At 41.1% G+C, this 24,720-nt stretch overlaps 1 protein-coding gene across 1 annotated transcript in view; it reads left to right on the top strand.

Annotated features, from left to right (window-relative positions):
- SEMA5A (semaphorin 5A) overlaps positions 1-24,720 on the top strand; it is a gene marked incomplete at both ends in the record, with an annotated part of 362,797 nt that overhangs the window by 329,140 nt on the left and 8,937 nt on the right. The window contains 2 exon segments of the mRNA XM_082015378.1: positions 7,297-7,515; positions 16,369-16,539. Coding sequence (XP_081871504.1) covers positions 7,297-7,515; positions 16,369-16,539 — 390 coding nt within the window.

Here is a 24,720-nt window from a genome sequence, read left to right as displayed (position 1 = left end):
TGGGTTTTCATATAGTGCTCAAATATGAAAGGGACAGCTATTTCAAATAAACTGAGAGAGACTGTGTGCATTGTTGCACATCTTAATGCAAATCTCTGAACACTCCAGCATTAAAAGTCTAGAAACTGCATCACCATAGGCTTTAATGTGTTCTTATGAAATATATTAAATATCTACATTAAACATGCTAACTGACTCATCCAGGGATAAAAATTTCACAAGGTATGAGGTTACCTAATTTTTCCTGGTTGAATTTATCTCACCTAACTCTAGACTCCATTACAGACTGCAAAGACAAATAGGACCCCTGAGGAATGAGGGATCCATCTGAAGATAAGCATCTGATATAATGGGCACAAATCACCCTCTAGAGGTACCACTTTATTTCCAAGGTGTATACAAAGGAAACGATGAGCTTAGACAAGACGCTTGAATTTGACATGGCCAAAGTTAGACCAGGTTAGCTCCCAGAATACGTTCAGAAAATAATTAAACTGAGACAACCCTTCTAATTTCAGTCAAACAGTCTGAAAGACTAATTTATTTGCTTTTTTTCTTTTTAATTTTTTTTTTTTGGTGGGTGGGACGGAAGAATAAACTCTGAAGAAAAGTCACAAATTCCTTAAAGGAGAAAAAGGCACATGAAAACCTGAATTTAGATTCCTAGTTATCACTGCTTTCTCTATGCCTCTCTCAAACTTAAAACAATAGTTATTTTTGAAGGCAGGATGTAATTTTGTCTGAAATGCTGTTTTAGTGGCCACAATCTCTTCTGAGGAGATTGATTAAATCCTAGTGTTACACACAGGAAATCTATAGCGCATTCAGAATTTAGTACAGAATAAAACAGATGCTGATAATCAGTAAAGTCCTCTAGTCAGGAGGTGTACATGTTGATATGTTATCACTTACACTGTCTTATTGAAGCTAAAGTGTGGTGTTCTGAGATTAGAACAAAATGAATTGTGGAAGTTAGAACTGAGTTTGATGGCAAATTCAGGTTTGACAAACAACAACTCTTTAGTGGAACTTTGGCATTAAGTATTTAAAACAGAAGAGCTAGGTACAAGAAATAAACTTCTCATGTTAAGATAACATTCTCCATCTGCATACTGATTGGTTTTTTTTAAAAAAAAAAACATTTGATGTTTGTCATTGCATTTTACCATTTAAATTTTACTAAGTTTTGAAGGTTTATAAGGTTTTTATAAGTTATAGGTATATAGGCCTGAGGGTATATAAGTTTTACACTTCAATGATATTGTCAAATACTTGCAGAATATCTTCAGAAAGTGTAAACACTGAAACTATCTTTGCTTATCCTTGTTACCTGCTGTGCTTTAAACAGTGTTTCATGCTGTCATTTAAAAATTATTCAGGATACTTGAATTTTGGCTCCAGATCATCTTTTCACAAAGTCATGAACCTAGACTGCTTGGATAATTGAATTTTCTTTGTTAGGTTTGAACAGGAGGACATAAGGTATGAATCGGTCAGATAATATAATTTATCAGGTGTCAGTGCTACTTCTCTCTTATTTAGAGCTATTCCTTGGCTACAGGCTAGACTAGAGAATTATTACAAATACATGTGCTTTATTAGAGCCTCGCTTTTAAGACTAATTAATTGAACTCAGCCAGGAATGTTGCAGTCTTCAAGAAGAATCAGGCCGATCAAAGTCTCATTACAGCCTTTTGCAAAGGAAGATTTTTTTCTCCTGTCATCATCAGGGCAGGTGACTTTCATGTTAACATGTCTCCAAACAGGATTAATTTCTTGTGGAGTTTTAAGACTATTCCAATTTGACCAGAAAGTTTTAAAAAATTACTTACCAATTATCAAGTCATCTTGGTTTAGATCAGATTTATGTAACTTAATTAGACAATTTTTTGCTGTTACACATGCTTGCTAAGTATAATGGAATAAGTAAATCAGCAAGGAGTCAGTGCTGATTTCTCTGTAATTTTACCAGTCTTGAACAAAGAATAAGCACTGCAAATGAGACAATAGTCTTCTGTTTAGGTGACAGTTTGTATCTTCAGTCTTCCCTGATGGTTATTTTGTCCACAAAATCCCCGTGATTGCTTTTGCTGGAGTTTTTGCAGTACTTGTTGTTACTTGTGGAAATATTTCCTTTAGGGAAGCACAGCTGCCAGTTTAAAATTGTACTGGGATTAAGTAGTTAAATTCCATTTTCTAGCCTCAGTGTGCAGCAGTTTATTAATTGAATATGACTTCTAAACAAGTGAAAATAAGCCTGTTGGTAAACTGCAAGCAGAATTCATACATTCTAGTCATTCCACAGGGCTTTAAGTCAGTTATAGGCTTTCTGAGAACAGTTTAGTTTAAAACATCTGAATTATGAACCTGTCATAAAGGCTGGATCTGGATTTGATTCACAGCTGTTCTGTCTGTCTCTCTTGGGAAAACTATTCATTAGTTCACCGATGATGCTATGACTGATCATTCTTTTTGCAGATTTCACAACTATTTCTGTAGATAGGCGTCAAATAAGGAGAGCTTAGGTGTTTTAGCAACTAGACTTCTGCTGTTAGCAAGTCAGGGGCATTGGCCCTTGGCGTTCTGTTTTAGCCAGATATTTTCATCTTGGGGGCAATAAGCTGAGAAATACAGAAAGCTTGATGTTGTTTTCTGTTGGGTTGGCACAATCTGGTTTCTGTTCTTGGAGGTGGATGTGGACCACTCAGAAGGTGACCCAAATCACAAACACAGGTGGCAAGCAAGAAAAGCACAGTTTAATGAGAAAAGTAGGAATTTTCATAGTTTCCTGCCACTTCCTGTGAAAGATTACAACGCTATAATGTTTATACCATCTCCTATCGAATTTGATGTAAATTGTGATACAGAGAGGACTTGATTCTCTATAGCCACTTACCTTCTGAAGAAGTTTTTCTTGAAGAAATTATACGGTGTAATCTTCTGGTTAGTTTTGCATTGTCCGCCCTGCCCCCCATCTCCACCACCACCACAATTAATAAACAAGACTTCTTAGCTGAAGGACTCAATGGTTCTTGTTCTCCATCCATTTTCTGTAGCTTGACAAGTTGCTACACATCAGTTGGCCAAAGAAAGACAGGGGTGATTGGACTTCCCATTTCCAACAGAGTCTTTTTATGGACAGTTACAAGAGCTGTGCAGACATGTAATAATTAGACCATGAGTCTTCTTTTTTATATGTATATTTATATGTGTATATATGTGTGTGTGTATGTATTTATAATACATGCATGTGTGTAAGTATGTATTTTTGTGTGTGCATGCATGTATATGTGCACATAATTTATTGGATTGTCCTCATGCTGATATTACACTAGGCAAATTCACCCTAAAGATTCATATTCCATATCAGCTTTTCAAAATAACATGTGAAAGTATGAATATACTAATACTGAAAACTTGTTGGGGGGTGTCTTTGTTAAATTTTAGCTATATAGGATATTGAACAACTTTTATTTAAAAGAGACCACATGATCTGAATTGTAACACATTGAAAATGCCTCATAAGCACAAGATGCCAAAACTGAAGCAGTTTGTTACAAAATGCTGTCTTATTACTTTAATTTTCAACTATGTCTTCTTTTCTCTTAGGTTTATTCTCTAGTATCTATCTATTTTATATTGCATCTACTGCTATGTTTATATCCAATCATTTTGTTCAGGTCACACTTTTTTTTCGTTGTTCATGAGGGAGATATATACAGTTCTTTTAGAAATGCAGGGGCTGCATTGATGGGATATTTACACAGAGGGAGTTTTCTGGCACCGCCAAAGGTGCTCTTTAGAGCTTTGTGTTCAGAGAGGCAGCCATTCTGTGCCTTGCCATCTTCTGAAAGAAATAGTCTTTCTTATTCTTTTCCTTAATGTATCTGAAAGAGAGGACCACCTGCTTAGTTTCTCTCCCCACATTTTCAGAGGCTTAAACTCTTATAATACTTGAGAAAGATCCTTAGAATAATCTGTAAAACAGATTTATGATTCATGTGTTCATGTTGTTCTCCCTTCACAAGAAGTTGCAAGTAACTTCTGAATATGATCAGCAAAGGAGATTTTAGGTGTGGAAAGTATGAATGTGCCAGAATAGTCATGTCTTGAATAGTCAAATGTCCTCCTTAATAGAGGACATGGGTCATGTTTAGTTTTCATGAGTCCATATAAAAGTAAAGCAGGGGTTGAGAGTTAAATATTTCTGCTTTTTTTTTTTTTTTTCATTGCACTTAAATGTCACTGAATTGTTTAGGCTGGAAAGGACCTCCTGAGATCATCTAGTCCAACTCCCCTGCTCGATCAGGGTCACCTAGTACTGGTTGCCCAGAACCCTGTAAAGTAGTGTTTTGAATATCTCCACAGATGGACACTACACAAGCTCTAAAGGCAGCTTGTTCTAGTATTTGACTGCACTCACAGTAAAAAGGTGTTTTTTTGTGTTCAGATGGAATGTTGTGTGTTTTAATTTGTGCCCATTGCCTCGTCCTGTTGGTGCATACTACTGAGAAGAGCCTGGATGCCTCTTCTTTGTTCCCCTCATCAGGTATTTATACACTTTGATGAGACGCCCCTGAGCATTTTCTTCTCCAGGTTGAACAGTTCCAGGTCTCTCAGCCACTTCTCATATGAAGGATGCTTCAGGCATTGAATCATTCTTTGGCCTGCCCTAGTTTTGCTTCAGTAAGTCCCTATCTTTCATGTACTGGGGAGCCCAGAACTGGGCCCAGCACTCCAGATGGGATCTCACTAGTGCTGAGTAGAGGGAAAGGATCACCTCCCTTGACCTACTGGCAAGGCTTTTCCCAGTGCAGCCCAGGAAGCTGTGGGCCTTCTTTGCCACAAGGGCACATTGCTGGCTCACAATCAGCTTGCCTGACCCCAAGATTCTTCTCTGCAGAGTTTCTAGATGGTTGGCCTCAAACTACTATTGTATGGGGTTGTTCCTCTCCAGATGCAAGACTTTGGATTTCCCCTCGTTGAACTCCATGAGGTCTCCTCTCATCTCACCTAGTCACCTGACTGTAGAAGGCTATAAGGTTGTTCAAGGAATATGTAATACTCTATTTCCAGAATGTAAACTGATCTTGTTATTTTTAATGTCATTAGTGTCATAATGTTAATTTTTTAATGGGCAGTTTCTGTCTGAAGAGAAAATTCTAAAAGCCTCTCTGTGAACACTGTATGAATTACTGTAGAACTGTGAAAAGATTGCTCCTTTTAATAAGTTTTTTAATACTTGGGAAAGAATAAAACACAGGGGAACACTTGTTGCAGACCAAACTCCATACTGAAAAGATTCTTTAGAATATTCTTCTGTTTCAGAGCTAAAGTACCTCCGCGCTTTCCCTTAGAAGATTCCCCTCCCCACTCCCCAATTTAATTCACAAGGAATCTAATATCATAATGGCAAATAAGGTCACACGTTTTCCTTAGGACTTAAAAGGCTACACCTGTCCTGCAAAAATGTCTTCAGAATATCTTGGTATTGGTATGAAGCGATGCACACCGCAGTGGTTTATGAAGAAAATGCCTGGCAATCTGGTCTGATTACCACTTTTTCCATTGTTAGCACTGCTGTTAATTTAATAACTAAAAAAACCTTAACTTGAAATTCGCGTATAAAAAAAATGCTGTTATTTTGGTCTCGCAGCTCACTGCGTGCATAAGCTGGGCATTTCTATGACCAGAGTGATATAAAATTGCAAAAAAACGCTCTTACAGAGCTGGGGAGTGGACCTGTATTCGCAATTCCCATACTGTTTCTCTGTACTTGCTCCCTTTTTGGATTTGAATGTATGTCATGTTTCTTGAAATGCTGCTTTTAATATCAGTGTAATAGAATCTGGCTCAGCAGGAGAGAAATAGTTACCCTCTATAATCACTGAAAGGTTTTACCCATTTTTAGTCATTTTTACATTGCTGTTCTGCCTTTTTCTTATTAATTTCAACAGTTTCTTATTACAAGTATTTCTGTGTCACTGCATCATCATTCCACTATTGCCAGTTGTTATCGAGTGTTGAATAAAAATATGCAAAGCCTCCTCTACTTTGGGATGATTGTGAACGTACTTTCGGGGCAGAACTTGGGCGGTATTGCTAATGCCATAATGACAGGTAGAAATAGGGCGTAATTGTTTCAGTACTGGACACTGGGAGTGAGCGGCTCCTCCGTTCTGGTTATCCTGAGTACTGGTCCTGTTCAGTCCAGGACTCCTGTTGGGCAATCTCTTCACAATATTACTTGTAGTCATTTTCAGTACGTGATTCAGTACATCTTCTGTTTCTTTAGCTCCATTTGATACTCCCACAGTGCCTGTGCTGGCTGTAGCCCTCACCTGGGGCTACGTTCAGGCGTATTGGTTATGGGCTGTGAACAAGATTCTGTGTGTTCCCCTTTCACTGATAAATAGTGGACTTCAGTCTCCGTCACTGCTTAATCTAATGCCTTTTCGCGGTACTAAACTCACTTTAAAAAGACGTTTTCCACTTGCCAGATGGTTATTTTGACTAGAAAGTATCCTATTGTGTATGTCTCCAAAAGGCTGATTTCTACGGCTTATATGTGGTTTCGAACACTTCAGTTTTCCACTCAGTGGAAAATAAACTGTCTTTCAAAGTGACAAAACACTGCTCTTCACAAAAGGGTACTCTCACTAGGCTTTGTGGAATTATTTCTGTACAGTACCTAAAGTCTGACTCTGGTTAGGATAAGTACAGTGCATTGCTTTCTAGGACACCTGTGAGCCTCTGGGCACAGCAAGCACTAGTGGAGGCAGGCTGGGTAGATCAAGTGAGCAGAGCCTGGCAGCAGGACCAGGGGATCTGGCTTGATGAGTGGCCACATATGTAATTACATACCTATGTAGTGTATCTGGAGATTTTCTGATGACAATTCCTGTGCAAGAGAGAGATAATTTTTATCATACTCAGGTGGAGTAAATCACGGAATCACAGAATCATTAAGGTTGGAAAAGACTTTCAAAATCATCAAGTCCAACCGTTAACCCAACACCAAAATTGACTTTAGTTCAGTCAATGCAGCTGTAAAGCTTTTACTAATGAGTTGGATCCAAGTCTTCACTGTAGTTCTGTGCAAGTGATTATGAAATTTCTGTTATGGAAGAGATTCTTGAGTTAAAAACGGGATTTGGATTGTGAGACTAAAGGACAAAACCCTCCTGCTCTTATTTCTATTAGAAGTCTAGGAAGAAATTTGAAGAGGAAAAGGTTGTTTTGGGTTGAGATGCTGTTTTAATTCAGTATTGTTTTCTTCAATCCTTATTTTATTAGGATTGTCAGGGGATTTCTTGCGTTCCGGACGATACTCTGCCCATACCATCAATGGTGCCTGGTCGCCCTGGTCTCCATGGTCTCAGTGCAGTCGTGACTGCAGTAGAGGTATACGGAATCGCAAACGGGTCTGCAGCAATCCTGAGCCCAAGTATGGGGGACTTCCTTGCCTCGGCCCATCTCTAGAGTACCAGGAATGCAACATTTTGCCTTGTCCAGGTAAGAGTCGAATGAAGTGAGAGAATTATGTGAAAATAAAATAACTCCTCTTCAAGGCTATATCTTGCAATAGTTCATTTGTTGTTTGGGGTTTTTTTTTTTCAGTTGGTGGGTTTGGGATGTGTTTTGGTTTTTGAATAAACTACAGCTCAAATTTACCTTTATAATGTAAGTGGATTTGGGTAAGATTCCCAAATGATGTCAGTCAGTTTATCATCAATAATATTAACAGCTACGTCTTTTTTTACTTGTGAGACACTGACTGTAAAAATATAATATTAATAATTAAATTTATAATGGAAAAAAGACATAAGAAATCTGGCAAAACATGAGAAATCTGGCCTAGTCTTTATTTAAACTCAAAATATCATTTTCATCACAATGGTTGCTGGCATTAAATCTGTGCTAGCTTTTGAGCATAGAGCCTCCAGCAAATAAGATTCAGGACTAATCACCAAACTAGATGGTAACTCAAGTAGGCCCTAAAGATTTTTCTTGGAATCTTTAGCTTCTCCTTCACTGAAAGTTGTTTTATGATTCTATGAAAAGGATTACAAGTAGAATATATGTTTTCAAGAAGCTGTTTTGTGTTGCGAATCATTGTTGTATCTTAGACATTTGGGGAAGAAAAAATCTTGATTTCAGTCACCTCTCACCCTTCATAAAACAGACATCCAAATTCAAAAGCTTTTGAGCTTTGCAGAGGCTTTAGTACTCTAATTCATTAGTTCCCAAACTGCAATCATAATGCCTTGCTTTTCTTGAATAATAAAATTATAAACAATTCTCTTTCATGTGGCTGCACTGTTCATCTGTGAAAAATTTTGAAGGTTCACAGTAATGCGTTAGGTCAAAGATTCAGGAGACCATTGTACCAACATGTGCAAGCCTCCCCAGGGGTGCACACAGTACCTTCATTTAAGTGGACCCAGATTGTCTATAAAAGGTGGCCAGGTTTGTTGTTCATCTCTTGCTGTTGATTCTTAAATTAAATGCTCTCTTGAATTTTGTTGCATTTTTTTCCGAAGTTAAAATTAAGTTAAAGGTTTTCAGAAGTGGTATTTTTAATTAGCTCTGCAGCTAGTACACTTTTATATTTTGTTGAAGGAAATTGTTCCAACCAGTAAAACACATAGTTACGCAGACATAAGTTTGATGTAGAGGCCCTTGTTGTTTATGAGATAGTCAATACCCAAAACTAAAATACACAAAGTTGCAAGGCAGAACTTGAAATTGTGCATTATATAAAAATTATTCCCACTTCTGCTGTCTTTGAATTTGAAAATATTTTTAAAGATCAGTTGGTATAATGTGTGGTCGGCCTTTCTGAAGCAAGAAGGGGTGTCCTGAAATGTCTAATAACTTTTTTCAGAGACAAGTTTCATTTTTCTTATTAGTGCAAAGCATGTTTGAATAAAGATGCAGAGCTTGAATGAAGTATTTAGATGTATGATAGCCTGCAAGGAATAACAAAGTTTCTCAGCTACAGAACTACTGTTTGCCAGTAATTAAGAAGAAATGTAAAGGGCTAAGTCAGATCTCAGATAAATCTGAAGGGAAAACATTGCAAGCGGTAAATGTAATTGATTTTTTTTTTTCTTTAAGACATGGGAGAGTAAAAAATGATTGCAGAATAAGACTTATCCATGAATTAGACCTGATTATAAATTTGTAGTTAGGGAATAAATTTTTGTTAGAGAAGCATACTGATGAAATCGAATTCTCTCAGTTTTTAATGAAAGTTGCAGAAAGTTAAATTGGTGGGTAAACATGAACATCTGTTAGGTTGACATTCATGAGACCTCATCAAGAAAGGGGAGACATAAACAACTCATGAGTGAAGAGCCTTTGCTCCAGGCCCACGCGTACAAAGTGGGCAGACCCCATGGCAGGGGCACAGACCAGAGCAGCCAGGAAGAGAAACCATGGTCGGATCAGTTTTCAGCCTTCTTGTTAACCGCTCTGCTAGGGACTGGATTTCATTTCCTGGGTGCTTATATTTAGGACAGCTATATAAAGTGAGTTTCTGAAATGACCCCGTTGGGCTTTGACCACACAGCCCTTGCAGATGTTTATGAGAAAGGTTGGTGTAGGTGCAGATCTCGTTGTGGTATTGACTGTACCTTCCTCACACGGGACTGGGCTGTAGGTAGGGTTGCAGGGACTGAGCAGGAGTAAACATGTCAAGCCCTTCTTGCCGCTGTGAGCATCGAGGAGAGAAGCAGGGACTCTGCATGGTTCATTCTTGCCCAGGTAAATAAGTGAGGTGCAGACAGAAAGGCTAAGGAATGCGAGGAGGGTTTGTTCTGACAGCGACACAAAAGTAACGGCCCTAGTACTAGAAATAAAAATGCAATAAAGGAGAATTTGGTGCTTTCTAAAAGTTACCTGAGCTCCCTCGGGGTTAAGGACAGCTTCTCCTGCTCCCTGCTGGCACAGAGCCGTTTAGTTGCAGTCCAGTCCAGTCATTAGCCTTTCAGAAATATTCAGGTCAGTAGGAAGGGGCAAGATGGCAGCCATAAAGAAGTGGTGGAGAAATGTATTGAGCAGTGCTTAAGTCATGCTGAAAGTCAATAGGACTTTATGTTTTGGAATCAGTTAATCTGGTCTTAGTGTCAGCCTGGAAGATACTAAGTGCTCTGAAGGACTGACACAGTGAAAAAGCCCATGGAGCAATCACCGCGTGTAAAAGGCTGTCTTGTCTGGTTAAGTGTCTTGCAGCATTGGTTTCAATACACTTATTACTATATTAATTGCCAGTAATTTATGGTTAAACGTGCTGCAGGATCCCAGAACTTTAAAAAAATACTGAAGCCATGTAGAACCTGCCTTCAGCAGCTACTATTAAATCTTTCTTGAGCCTTCAGGGGAGAGAGAAACAGTGAAATTTTTCCCACAGCTTGTAGCAAAGTAAATGGTCCACTGACATGCAGATTGATAGCAGTCACAAAGCAGATTACTTTTTGTTCATAGTATCTGAAGGCTGAATGAATATGTAATAGTAAATTGAACAATGCCAGAAAATTGACAGAAATTGTACCCAGGCCTGGAAATATGATTTGTCTGTATTTACAAGTTTTAGAATGATCCCTCGTACAATTTTGCCTTCAACTAACTAGTTCTCTCCCAAATAATCTGCGTAAATACTTTGGGAGTCAGTGTAGGGTAAAGCCTGTTCCCAGTACTCGGTTTCCATGTGGCCAAACTGCTTTGAGGGGCAGGAGAATTTGCACTATTGTCTTGCACTAGCAAATTATGCTTTGGCCATGTGCCTCAGCTCTTTTTTTATGGCTCAGAGATGTGGTGAATAGAGTTGAGCTGGCAAGCACTGAACCGCCTCAATAACTATGGAAAAGATCTGTGAATACTCACGGACATTTCTGTTTTCTTTGAGTTACTAATACATGGTCAATATGAAAAGAAAGGAATCTATAATCAGACACATTAGGGTTTTGTTATCCTTGGGGACTTGCGAGATATTTATGTTATGAAGAGAAATACATAATGAAGAGAAGCATTGTTTGGGTGGCAAATTCTGCAAATCTACAAGAATTGCAGGAATTTACTAAAATATTTGTTTGCCTGAAAACAATAATAACCAAACATAAGGAATTCTGTCCTAGTTCACAATATTAGACACCTCTTCAGTTATTACTGTAGGAGAAGACAATTTTTTGCTTCATTTTTGTTTCGTGTTGCCTTCTCTTTTATTCTTTTGCACATAGGGACACTTGGACAATGTGCCTTAATTACGAGTTTAAAGCATAGCTACGTGAGCACCGTTGAGTAGCACAAGCTACAGGAGCTCCTGTTCCCTTTTCTCTAAGAGATGGCAATGACAGTTGCCATCTCTTAGACTTGAAATTCTGATACTTCATGACAATATTTTGGGATTTTACTAGTTTCCAATTTTTATTATACTGGTTTTAGTTCGGTTTAGTTACGACGTTTTGGCTTAGAAAAACTGGATTAATTCATGTATCACTAAACGTGCTGATAACAGTAGTTTCAGATACACAAAAGTCCCTGAAAGACTGTATAAGTTATTATATGCATCCCCTAAAGCCACTTATTGCTTGTTGTTTTTTTCTTCATTATTGCTTTTTTTTTCCCTCCTCCTTTTTTTTTTTCTCCTTGCAGTCATACTTGGCCACAAAGAAACAGGAATATATTTAAAGGAACAGACAAAATTTATCCTGCAGTCACTTCCTAAATCAGGGGGAAAAAATTACTCTGGTCCAATAAAGCTTGTCTCTGAGGCTGCTGAAGCCCGTCTCTCCCTGTGCATTGATCTGCTTCTGTAGCCAGTGAGGAGAGGGCTGAACTGCCCTTTGGAACCAACTGTTGCTTTTCTAACTTAAGAGTCTCAGTTACAGACTTAAACCCGGGTTTATCCTTAGATTTCATTGTTGTACTTCCCTTAGAAGCGTTTCTTTGCCTTCTGTGTCTCTGCACTGCACTATGTTGACCGTTGGTTTCGTCCAGCATTGCTTTTATGAATGAAAGGTATCTGTAGCACCACAGAAACAAGACTTTGCCTTTGCAAACTATGATGTAAAAATTGCTCTTTCCCATACTGAAACATGCAGCGATATCCCACAGGATTAGGAAAAAGCAGTAGACTTAGTGATGTGGAATGGGACGATGCCCAGGTGTCTGGAAGGGAGCAGTACTCTCTTGGGTCTGTAGGCTGCTCGACACTCAGTGCCCCCAGACTTAACTTTTACTCAGCCACTGGGAAGCACGCTATCCACATTTCTGCGGGTGGAAAGAACTATTGCCCCTCTATTTATACTCCTTCATAGAAAAGACTTGGCTCTCAACTTTTTTTATTCTCTTTTGCTACGCTTTTAAAAAGATGAACGTGAAAAGTTACAAACCTAAAGGCATACACCAAAAAAAAAACCAAAGACTATTTTTTTTTGGTTGTTTAAATTCGAAATGAGACCAGAGAGTATATGAAAGAGCCTGCAATCCTATCTGTGTTCTCATGAAAGCACGTGAGGTCAGTGTGTCTGCCCACGCTTCCTTCCACTTCCTTGTAAAACCCAAAGTGCATAGCAGGGTATCCAGTTTACTTAATTGTCTCTTGGAAATTCTCCAGCAGTGTGGATGTTTTGTCATGTCCCCAGGAGATCCCGTTTCTGTACACTGTTTCTCCCTAGTACATCCTCTTCCCTATGTGGGGTTTTTTTTCATTATAGTGAAGAAATATTTATTAACCACAACAGCAGCCAGTAGGCAAAAAGTTGTTTGCTTTACTATAAAGGAAAAAGCATTATTTGAGAGCACCCTGCTACCTTCTTCCAAAAGGGACCAACCTCAGTAATTGCCAGAAAACGTAAAGACTCTTTGTATCTTTCATTGTGGAACTGCTTTAACGACTTTCTTTTGTTCAACAGCTCTACAAAACTGTTATGTAAAGAAACCATAGTGACTGGAACTTTCCTTGCAGCTGTGTATTTTTCCTCCTATAAGAAGCAGAAATAACATTAAGGACTCCACGACAAAAGGAAAAAAGAAAAAAAATCCCAGATAGTGCTGTGTTGCTAAGCAACTTTAAAGAAAGATGAAAGAAGCCACAGAGCTCTATTTCGGTCTTGTAAAAAATCAAGCAGTAAATACCCACTCCTTTGATCTTATTTAACCATGGTGATGCTTTATCATCCTCTGTTGCTGAGAAGGAAAAGTTCTGGAGATAAATGAAAGAGGTACTTACGATAGTCCTTGAAAGGCCTAGAGATTTAGGATGACAGCCTGTCAGTAAATAGTCACTAAAAACCAGTTGTAATTACACTGTCCACCTCAACCGTCATCAAATCTAACATCTATTACATGATGTCTGTCCTTTCCAGTCTTCCTCAGACCCACTTCTCCCTTTACATCTGAAGTCTTACAGCACAGCCATGACCATTGCAGTTGTGGAACATGGTGACATTCCTGGTGTCACATCGGTCTCTATGTTCTCAGCCACCTGTAGAGAGATGGCAGATGGCAGTTTCAAATGCATGTGCATTTGTAATTCTCACTCTCGTCCATTGAAAAATAAGTAGAAAGTGTTGGGGGTCACTGTCTCCATTACAGTGAACAAGCCACAGGTAATGTTTGCAGACAATTTATCTTCTGTCTAGGCAATCTCAGGCTGTCACTCTGTTTTGTGGAGGTCTATACACTGCAGCAGAAATGCCTCTGATTATTCATTTAAGGTAGCCAATGATCATTTTAAATAAAAAAAAAGAATCAAAAAAGGGGGTATCTGGAAAAGTAAAGCCTTAATATCGCATGAAACTAATAGCTTAGGTAGCAGCTTCTGCTTTTATTTGACATAATTTTTTTTAAAAGAAGAGGCAAGCTCTGAATAAAAGATACTATGTCTTGGAACTCTTATAAAATTGCACAGTATATTTTACCTGCACCGAAGACAAATAACCTGTGGCTTTCTTAGATATGAGCTTGCGTAATACTACATTAACAGAGTTATGTCTAGCAAAAAGACGTATTTGTTTTCCAGTGACTATATGAATAAGAGAACAAGTGAAGAACTCTACCGAGATGCAGTATTTATTTATGATAGATGGTATGAAACTCTTTCATACATCTGTATAGCTAGATGATATATATCCTGATAAATATATCCTGGAAAAAATGTAGCAATCATTGAATACCTTAATGATGGAAATAATTTATTTAAGTAACATACTTGGAATATAGTATCAGATTCCATGAATCCTGTCTGTCCAGTCAGGCTATTCAAAGGCCAGATACATTACTTGCAAAAGTTTTTACAACTATTGTTCTTAGCAAGGAAGTATCAACTCCAAGCTTTCTTGATTTCTAGGATAATGTTGCAACAATACAGAGAATAAAATGTTATGTATTCAACAACTTCACTTAGTTAATAGCCTTAGGTATGCACTAGCGAATTACCTGTTTGATTAGCAGTTGAGAACCTGAGGGTACCTGAAATTACATTTAAAAATGCACGTATAAGTTTTAATATAAAAAACCCCACGTTCTTGTAGCTCATTTTCTCAGTGTTGCAGCCTTTGCATAGAAATCATTCTACTCAGCTCACCAAATGCATTCATGATATACAATGCTACCAAAACAAAATTAGTATTTTTTTAATGTTCTATATCTCCATCTAAGAGAGAATTTAAATGCAAATACTGTACAGATATTTTCATTGTAAGGTAATTTTTTTCAGATTTGGAATCTCCTTTTTTTTTGTAAGAGATATTTATGGAATAGCATTTCAGTAAACCAGTGGAACATGGTTTACTCCTTGAAACGCTGTTTGATTAATTGAACAGAAAGGATCAAAAAGAGGCATTGTGAAATGATGGATGAATGTTTTGGAGACTTCAGTGACAATCACTTGTTTCAACAAACCATGAAATAAAGTCTTACAAGGAATGTCTTAAATGAGTGCATTTTAAAAATTATGTAGAGAAAATGTGTACTTACCTAGTATTTTTAAAAGCAGACAATAATGGGTTTCTGTCCTGTGTAGTAAAATGCCCACTGCTGCTGTGAGTGATCAGAGAAAAAAAAGTGGAACTTCTGCTCAGTTTAGGGCCTGGTCATAAAATGAAACTTTACTGGCGCGTTGCCTTTATTATACTTAGAGTCTCATCTATTAGCGTCGGTTGAATTGCACACTGTTTCTCTTAATCAGTTGCAGACATCGTAAATCATTTCTTTACTTAAGCATTAAGAAAGCAAGTGATAACACTTTAAATAGAGGTTTGAAAATAAATTCTTTTTTTTTTATATGAAAATTTTGAGTTTAGATTTTTTTGTTGCCTTTTTCCCCCCCCAAAAAAATGGAAAGAAAAATGAACAAAATACTGAGATTCTCTGCACAGGAAATGATGTCCCTGTGAGAAGTACATCTGACACTGTTGTGTGGCTGTAATAGGAAGCCTTTGGCAGATGGGCTGCAATATGGCCATAAATGCCAGCAATACATCCTGGAGCAGTGGCTTTAAGAACAGAGGCCGCAGAGGAGCCAGTCCAGCGCCGGCACTGAGGTGAACTTTCACTAGAAGCCTGTCCAGTGGCCACGTGTCAAAAGCCATGTGACGAATGGGGCCCCCATGAAATCCAGCCTGTGGTTCAGAGGAATCTTGTGAACACTCAGGCTGGAGAACTGTTTGACATACTTGAATTAGTAAATACTAATGGGGGGAAAAACTAATATTTATTCTTCAACAGCCTGTGTTTGAAACTTTAAGTGGCAACTCCTTTTTGTCATTTGTCTGTTGGGTTTTTTTTAATTACTGCCCTTGTTCTGCTGCTGGCATCTGTGCTAGAGCTGCATTAAGATTGTAACATTATATTGGCCCGTCAAACCTTACAACTGCGTTGGATCAATTGAAATGGGTTGTAGGGTTAAGGCAGTCTCACCTGGGTTGCGAAACAAAATCTGCATTCCTCCATCTCTCTGATGATATTATTGGGCTAAGTTTTATTTTATGAATAAAAAATTATTTTGCACTTATAATACTTCTGCTAATCAAGCTTTGGTATTTTATTTCCTCACAAGTGAGAAAAGGAAAATAAACAGAAAATAGTTTTGTCCTTAAAGATATTATGGTACCCACTGAAAATGTCTTATATATGGATGAGTAACTTTGTTAGGCTTCCCAATATACCGGGGGCTTTTAAAACATATAAATTAAATTGAATTGTGGTAAGATTGAACTTGTAGGCCTATGTTCAGTGGCATCTAAAAATGTCCGGTAATTTTAGTAGGCCATGAATTAGATCCACAGAATATGAGAAGGATGGGTTGGATTATGTCATGTCATGCATGAACTTGGAACAATATGAGACTTTGTGTCTTTTCAGTGGATGGAGGCTGGTCTTGTTGGTCGTCTTGGTCAAAGTGCTCGGCGACTTGTGGAGGAGGGCATTACATGAGAACCCGCTCCTGCACAAACCCTGCACCAGCATATGGAGGAGATATCTGCCTTGGGCTGCACACTGAAGAAGCACTCTGCAACACACAGCCCTGTCCAGGTATGGCAAATCAGCCCATGCAGCTTTGGTCTTTATGTGCCACAGAATAAAGCATTCACAGTTAGGCAACATAATGTTCCTTGATCTATTGTTTAGGAGCAAATAATTTCTCTCCCTTACTAAGTGCACAATCAGCTCTTACATGCAGCAGTCACAGTAAATCAAGCGATAGCAGGATACAGCCTACAGGACACCACCTCCTCCCACCCCCTTTGAAAGTTAAAATTTTAAGTTACCAGGTTCCAGGTCTGAATAAAATAAAATTGTGTAATATTTGAAGTGGATCATGCAAATGGCCTGGGAGACTTTTAATAACAATATCACAAAGAAGTGCGTTTGTTATAACGCTAAGCATTGACAGCAAGCAAGTTACTGAGGTTATATGTTCAAGGTCCTTCAAGTAGATAATGTTTGCCCTGTTTTCATATAAAACATAGAGCAAACCTTAATGCTCTTTGTGAAATACCTTTTTCAACTTTGGATATTAAGGAGTAGAGACTTCATCTTTTTAAATGACTGTGGAGTACTTAGTAAATGAAATGTCTCAGCACTCCTGATAGTTGTATGATACTGATCGTGACTTCTTCTATAACTTTTACTCTGCCTTTTGACCCATATTAAAAGAAGCTGGTTTTTTTCATGACATCTAAGTGAGAAGTAGAGACTAAAGCCACATAAACCTAGCAAAATCATTAGTGAAAATCCAGTGGGAAAATTTGTTTTCCTTTATTGCTGATTAATGGATTACAGGCAACAGCAAAAGGAAATAAGCAGCTCTGATGCCACATTGTATTACTTGCTTCACTTAGAGCTCCTAGACTTTATAGCAAAAGTTTTCTGCTCGTATGATGAGGCTGTGCACGTGAAGGCACAAGCCCCATGAGTTTGAATTTATGGATCCTATTACCTGTGCTGAACTACAATTTAATTAATTCCCTTTTCTAGGCTCTGCATGTCTTGCAGCAGAATTAAAGTACCCACTTTGTCAAAATTAAAGCAGATGCAACACTCTGTATTGTGTTTAAAAAAACCCCAAACATAGAAATCAGTTGATGATTTGATTTTTCGAGACAAATAGTGTACATTTGTATGTAGAAGTTACATAGCTGCCTTGGGATCCTTAAGGCATCTTTAAAAGGTCAGAACTGGTGTGTTCACTGTGCTAGTATTGTAGCTATTTCTCTTGTTTCTCATTTATTTCCTACCACTATTTTTCCAAAAAATGACATTTTGCAAACATTTATAAATAACCTCTTCATCTTATTTTGGCCTGCTTGTTACCCAAATTTTGGAGTAGATGGGGGGTGGAGGAGGAGGTTGGTTTCATTTTGGTTCAAGAAAGTGAAAACCTTTATAAAGCAAGGTTTTTAAATTTCAGAGGGTGAAGTGTATTTCTCACATTCTGTGATGTTTTATTAATATTTCAACCTCACTGAAAATTTGACATAGGTTTTTGAAATAGCACATCATCAACTAGCTGTGAGAGTGGCCCTTGCCTCATGTTTACGATGTAGATTTCAAACTTTTTTTTACTGCTCTTATTTCACATTGGTACAGGACAAAAATAACGGCAGTGCTACACATGTCAAGTTTGGACAGGCTCCTGCACCCCTGCGGAGCCTTATTCTTCTGGTGAGGATTATGTGGCCAGTGGTTCTTCCTTGTGCAGGTCTGGAAGTACCATTGGTGACATTCTCTACTTGAGTGACATGTTTAATATAGGAAGGGAATAGTAGTGACACTTGGAATCTAAGAACAACCAACCAACACAGAAATGCATATGCAAAAATGGAAATTATTTGTATGTCTCCTAAGTTGCAAAAAGAGCAAAGATTGCTTGGCATTTGAAACAGTACCTTTTTTTTTAGCCAAACAAAACTAGCAGAAAACTAAAATTTCTAGAGTCGGGTTTATTGAGGATATGGAAGGTTAATGGCAAATCCAATTGAAAGTACACAAGTATGCACTTAAAAAAAAGTAACAGACTTGTGTCTGCAAAATACAGTTTTTCTCATCTTTCATTTTAAAAGCTATATCACTGTGTTTGTGTTTTTTCTTTTAATTTATCCAATTGCAATCACATTAATATGAATGGAAGTGCTGCACTATTGATCAGTAGTGGTTTATGTCTGTGATGTACTGAATAAAACAGTATTTTATACCTAAAGTATTTACTGCTGCCGTAAGAGGGGAAAATGCTCTGTCCTTGAATTGCTCACACATGCAAATAATGGATAAAGCAGCCGAGCATTTAGAAATGCAGGTGTAGTTCTGCATGAAGGAAATTTATAATCTTACAGACTGGTGGCCTGATCTTTCTGAGGTACCTTCTTCACCAAGGGATCTTTCAGGAACTGCTTGGACTTAAACTGGCTTCGAAGACCAGCCAAGACTCTGTAGGAAGAAGACATGACATCTGAGTAAGCCTTGCTGTGTTAGAGGTGAAAAGCAGTTCCAGATTAAACACATCTCCAGTCCACCCTTTCTATTCCATTCTCATGACTTTTGCAAAGAACCGAAGAGCAAGTTGACAGGAGCCTGCCTGAGGTGCAAGAGAGCCTCAGATACTTTGAAGATAAAGAAATCAAAGGGATTAGAGAGGATAACTGAGTCTCTAGAAGTTCATGCAAAAGCTGTGGGTTCAGCATCTCTGTGATGGCAGAGAGAGTGGCTCCACAAAGGGCAGCTCTGCCAATTTGAAATGGTACTGTCAGTCTTGGGTGCCTTACTTCTGTGTGACTCTGAGCTCCCAACAGTGGCACTCCTCAAAACACAGGTGTGGTACCAGCAACCACTGTTGCAGGGATGTCCATCCCTCTCGCACAGATGTCCCCTCTCTTCTGTGGTTCTGCATGCCAGATGGAGCATGGCACCAGACCCAGTAACTACTTCTGCTCTAGTGCCTGGGCTGCACTGTGGGACTCCAGATGGGAGGGAGATGCCCTGTGCTGCATATTCCCATACCTGTGGGAAGGTCCCAATGCACATAGTATCTTTTACAGGTCCCCTAAAGGGCAGGCTGAAACAGTAACCGTGCCCTGTCACCAGTATGTGACCTAACATGATCTGCGCATACTTTGAGGTCCCTATTTTATCACAGGATGTAGCGCCTTCAGCAACGAACCTGATGGGCTAAAAGGACATTGGACAAGATGGGGCTGCAGCGTGCACCAGCCAACAAGCTGCATTTAGGATGCTCATGAGCATTTTGGCAGCTGCTGCATATATCCCAATTATACCAGGACGGAGCAAGAGTATTGGCTCTGGCTTAAGCATGCTCTCTGCCATGGATGAGAACCAGGCCAAGACTTGTAATGAGCAGCATTCCTTTAAACTTGAATGAGTAGTGCTTTACTCATAGAAAATACTTAAGGTAAGGATCCATGTACTTAGTTTACTTAGACCATCAGCTGACACTGGCAGTGACAACAGCAGCTCCTGGATGTGCCACGCTATATAGGCAGGAATAAGCCTGTGCATTTCCTTGACTCCAACCTCAGCTCTCCTATCCCCCGTGAATTAGGATCCAACTACATTATATCATCTGCCTCCATGCTCCTACTACCCACTCGGCAAATGAGGCCCTCCCCGGACTTCTCCTAGGAAACAGAAGAGACGAAGGCTAGAGCCGAGTGTTCTTGCTCCTCACAATAACAAGATCCTACTGTTTGACATCAGCTGCTTGTCTCAAGGTATTTGACACTCAAAGGACGTTCCTCTAAGAGAGTGACACGGCCGACAGCCCAGCTGAAGTGCCTGTACACCAACGCACACAGCACGGGCAACAAACAGGAGGAGCTGGAAGCCACCATGCCGCTTGAAACCTATGACCTGATTGTCATTACTGAAACTTGGTGGGATGAATCCCATGACGTGAGTGCAACTATCGATGGCTACAGGCTGATCAGAAGGCACAGGCAAGAAGGGTGGAGGCATTGCCCTTTACATCAAGAAATGGACTCTGAGGAATTGCCACGAGCAGGTCGAAACCTAATGGGTAAGAATCAGGGACTGAGGCAACAAAGGGAACCTTGTGGTTGGTGTCTACTACAGGCCATCCGATCAAGGGGAGTCTATTGATGAAGCCTTCTCACTCCAGCTACAGGAGGCATCATGCTCACAGGCTCTCGTCCTGCTGGAGGACTTCAGCCGCCCCGACATCTGCTGGAAAAGTAGCACGGTGAGCTGTAGGCAATCCAGAGGACTCCTGGACTGCATGGAGGATAACTTCCTATGCCAGGTAATAGACAGCCCTACCAGAGGGGATGCCATACTGGACCTGTTTGTCAGCAATACATGTGAGCCAAGTGGTGACGTCAAGATTGGAGGAAGCCTGGACTGCTGTGATCAGGCTCTGGTGGAGTTCGCAGTCCTGATGGATATGGTGCAGGGGAAGAGTAAAGTCAGGACCCTGAATTTTAGGAAAGCAAAATTCCAGCTCTTCAGGGAGTCAGTCAATAGGACCCCCTGGGAAACTGCCCTCAGGGACAAGGGAGCAGAACAGAGCTGGCAGATCTTTAAAGATGCTTTCCGTAGAGTGCAAGAGCTCTTGATCTCCAGGTGTAAGAAATGAGGAAATGAAGGCAAGAAACCAGGATGGCTGAGTGGAGACCTGCTGGGCAAACTAAAGGGCAAGAAGGAACTGCACAGGCAGTGGAAGCAGGGACTGGTATCCTGGGAAGAGCACAGGGACACTGCCCTGTTGTGTAGGGATGGGGTCAGGAGAGCCAAGGCGCAGCTGGAGCTGAACTTGGCAAGGAATGCAAAGAAAAATAAGAAGGGCTTCTACTGGTATGTCAGCCACAAAAGGAATGTCAAAGAAAGCTTAACCCCCTTGATGAGCAAGACTGGCAAACTGGTAACAACGGATGAGGAGATGGCTGAGGTACTAAATATTTTCTTTGCGTCAGTCCTCACTGGCAGTGTCTCTTCCCACACCTCCCGAGGGGATAGACTGCAGGACGGGGACTGGAGAAGCAAAGTCCCTCCTACTGTGAGAGAAGATCAGGTTTGAGACCACCTGAGGAGCCTGAACATGCACAAGTCTATGGGACCTGATGAGATGCATCCCAGAGTCCTGAGGGAATTGGCTGATGGAGTTGCTAAGCCACTCTCCATGATACTTGAAAAGTCTTGGCAGTCAGGTGAAGTCCCTGGAGACTGGAAAAAGGGAAACATTGCACCCATTTTTAAAAAAGGTAGCAAGGAGGACCCTGGGAGCGACTGACCTGTCAGCCTCACCTGTGTGCCTGGGAAGATCATGGAACAGATCCTCCTAGAAGCTATGCAAAGGCACACAGAGGACAGGGAGGTGATTTGAGACAGCCAGCATGGCTTCCCCAAGGGCAAGTCCTACCTGACCAACCTAGTGGCCTTCTATGATGGAGTGACCACATCATTGGACAAGGGAAGAGCTATGGATGTTGTCTATCTGGACTTCTGTAAGGCCTTTGACGTGGTCTCCCACAACATCCTTCTCTCTAAATTGGAGAGATTTGGATTTGCTGAGTGGACTGTTGGTTGGATGAGGAATTGGTTGGTAGTCGCACCCAGAGGGCAGCGATCATCGGCTCAATGTCCAGATGGAATCAGTGATGAGTGGTGTCCCTCATGGGTGTGCGTTGGGACCAGTACTCTTTAATATCTTCATCAATGACCTAGACAGTGGGATTGAGTGCACCCTCCACAAGCTTGCAGACCACACCAAGTGGTGTCGACCAGAATGGCACGATTGACACGCCTGAGAGACAGAATGCCATCCAGAGGGACCTGGAGAAGCTCGAGGAATGGGCCCGTGTGAACCTCGTGAAGTTTAACAAGGCCAAGTGCAGGGTCCTGCACCTGGGTCTGGGCAACCCCTGGTATCAGTACAGGCTGGGGGATGAAGGGATTGAGAGCAGCCCTGCTGAGAAGGACTTGGGGGTACTGCTGGATGAAAAGCTGCACATGAGCCGGAAGTGTGAGCTTGTAGCCCAGAAGGCCAACTGTATCCTGGGCTGCATCCAAAGCAGCATGGCCAGCAGGTTGAGGGAGGGGATTCTGCCCCTCTAACTCTGCTCTGGGGAGACCCCAGCTGGAGTCCTGCATCCAGCTCTGGACCCCTCAGCACAGGAAAGACATGGACCTGTTGGAGCAGGTCTAGAGGAGGGCCACCAAAATGATCAGAGGGATGGAACACCTCTCCTGTGAGGACAGACTGAGAGAGTTGGGGTTGTTGAGCCTGGAGAAGAGAAGGCTCTGGGGAGACCTTCTTGCAGCCTTCCAGTACTTAAAGGGGGCTTATAAGAAAGCAGGACCTGTAGCAATAGAACAAGGGGTAATGGCTTTAAGCTGAAAGAGGGTAAATTTAGCCTAGATATAAGGAAGAAATTTTTCCCAATGAGGTTGGTGAAACACTGGCACAGGTTCCCCAGAGAGGTTGTAGATGCCCCATCCTAGAATCTCCATCCTTTATTGGATGTGGCAGGGAACACTGTCACCATGGATGAGTAAAAGGCTGAGGTACTTAATCCCTCTTTGGCTCAGTCTTCAATAGCCAGACCAAATATACTGAGGCTATTCAGCTCCCCTGAGCTGGAAGGCTGGGATGGAGAGCAGAATAAACTCTCCATAATCCAGGAGGAAGCAGTTAATGACCTGTTATGCCACCTGGACACCACAAGTCTATGGGACCTGATGGGATCCCCCCAAGAGTACCGAGAGAGCTGGCAGAGGAGCTTGCCAAGCCACTCTCCATCATTTATCAGCAGTCCTGGTTAACAGGGCAGATCCCAGACAACTGGAGGCTTGCCAGTGTGACACCCATCTACAAGAAGGGCCAGAAGGAGGATCCTGCGACTACAGGCCTGTCAGCCTGACCTTGGTACCGAGGAAGATTATGGAGAGGTTCATCTTGAGGGCGCTCACAGGGCATGTGCAGGACAACCAAGGGATCAGGCCCAGCCAGCACGGGTTCATGAAAGGCAGGTCCTGCTTGACCAACCTGATCTCTTTCTATGACCAGGTGACCCGCCTAGTGGATGAGGGAAAGGCTGTGGATGTTGTCTACCTGGACTTTAGTAAAGCCTTTGACAGAGTCTCCCACAGCATTCTCCTGGAGAAACTGGCGGCTCATGGCTTAGACAGGTTTATTCTTAGCTTGGTAAAGAACTGGCTGGACGTCTGAGCCCAGAGAGTTGTGGTGAATGGGCTTAAATCCAGTTGGTGGCTGGTCACAAGCAGTGTTCCCCAAGGCTCATTTTTGGGGCCAGTCTTGTTTAATCTTTATCGATGATCTGAATTAGGGGATCAAGAGCTCCCGCAGTAAGTTTGCAGATGACACCAAGTTGGGCAGGAGTGTTGATCTGCTGGAGGGCAGGAAGGCTCTGCAGAAGGATCTGGATAGGGTGGATCCATGGGCTGAGGTCAATTGTATGAGGTTTAATAAGATCAAGTGCCGTGTCCTGCACTTGGGTCACAACAACCCCATGCAGCACTACAGGCTTGGGGAGGAGTGGCTGGAGAGCTGCCCGGTGGAAAAGGACCTGGGGGTGCTAGTTGACACCCGGCTGAACATGAGTCGGCAGTGTGCCCAGGTGGCCAAGAAGGCCAACAGCGTCCTGGCCTGTATCAGGAATAGTGTGGCCAGCAGGAGTAGGGAAGTGATTGTGCCCCTGTACTCGGCACTGGTGAGGCTGCACCTCGAATCCTGTGTTCAATTTTGGGCCCCTCACTACAAGAAGGACGTTGAGTTGCTGGAGCGTGTCCAGAGAAGGGCAACAAAGCTGGTGAGGGGTCTGGAGCACAAGTCTTATGAGGATCGGCTGAGGGAACTGGGGTTGTTCAGTCTGGAGAAGAGGAGGCTGAGGGGAGACCTTATCGCTCTCTACAACTACCTGAAAGGGGGTTGTGGCGAGGTGGTCTCTTCTCCCAAGTAACTAGCGATAGAACGAGAGGAAAGGGCCTCAAGTTGCAGCAGGGGAGGTTTAGACTAGATAGATAGGAGGAAAGATTTCTTTACTGAGAGAGTGGTCAAGCATTGGAACAGGCTGCCCAAGGAAGTGGTGGAGTCACCATCACTGGAGGTGTTCAAAAAATGTGTAGACGTGGCCCTTTGGAACATGGTTTAGTGGGCATGGTGGTGTTGGACTGATGGTTGGACTTGCTGATCTTAAAGGTCTTTTCCAACCTTAATGATTCTGT

This window comes from Phaethon aethereus, assembly GCF_964289735.1.
Source record: "Phaethon aethereus genome assembly, chromosome: 2".
NCBI lineage: Eukaryota > Metazoa > Chordata > Aves > Phaethontiformes > Phaethontidae > Phaethon > Phaethon aethereus.
This window is presented reverse-complemented; position numbering and strand designations above follow the sequence as displayed.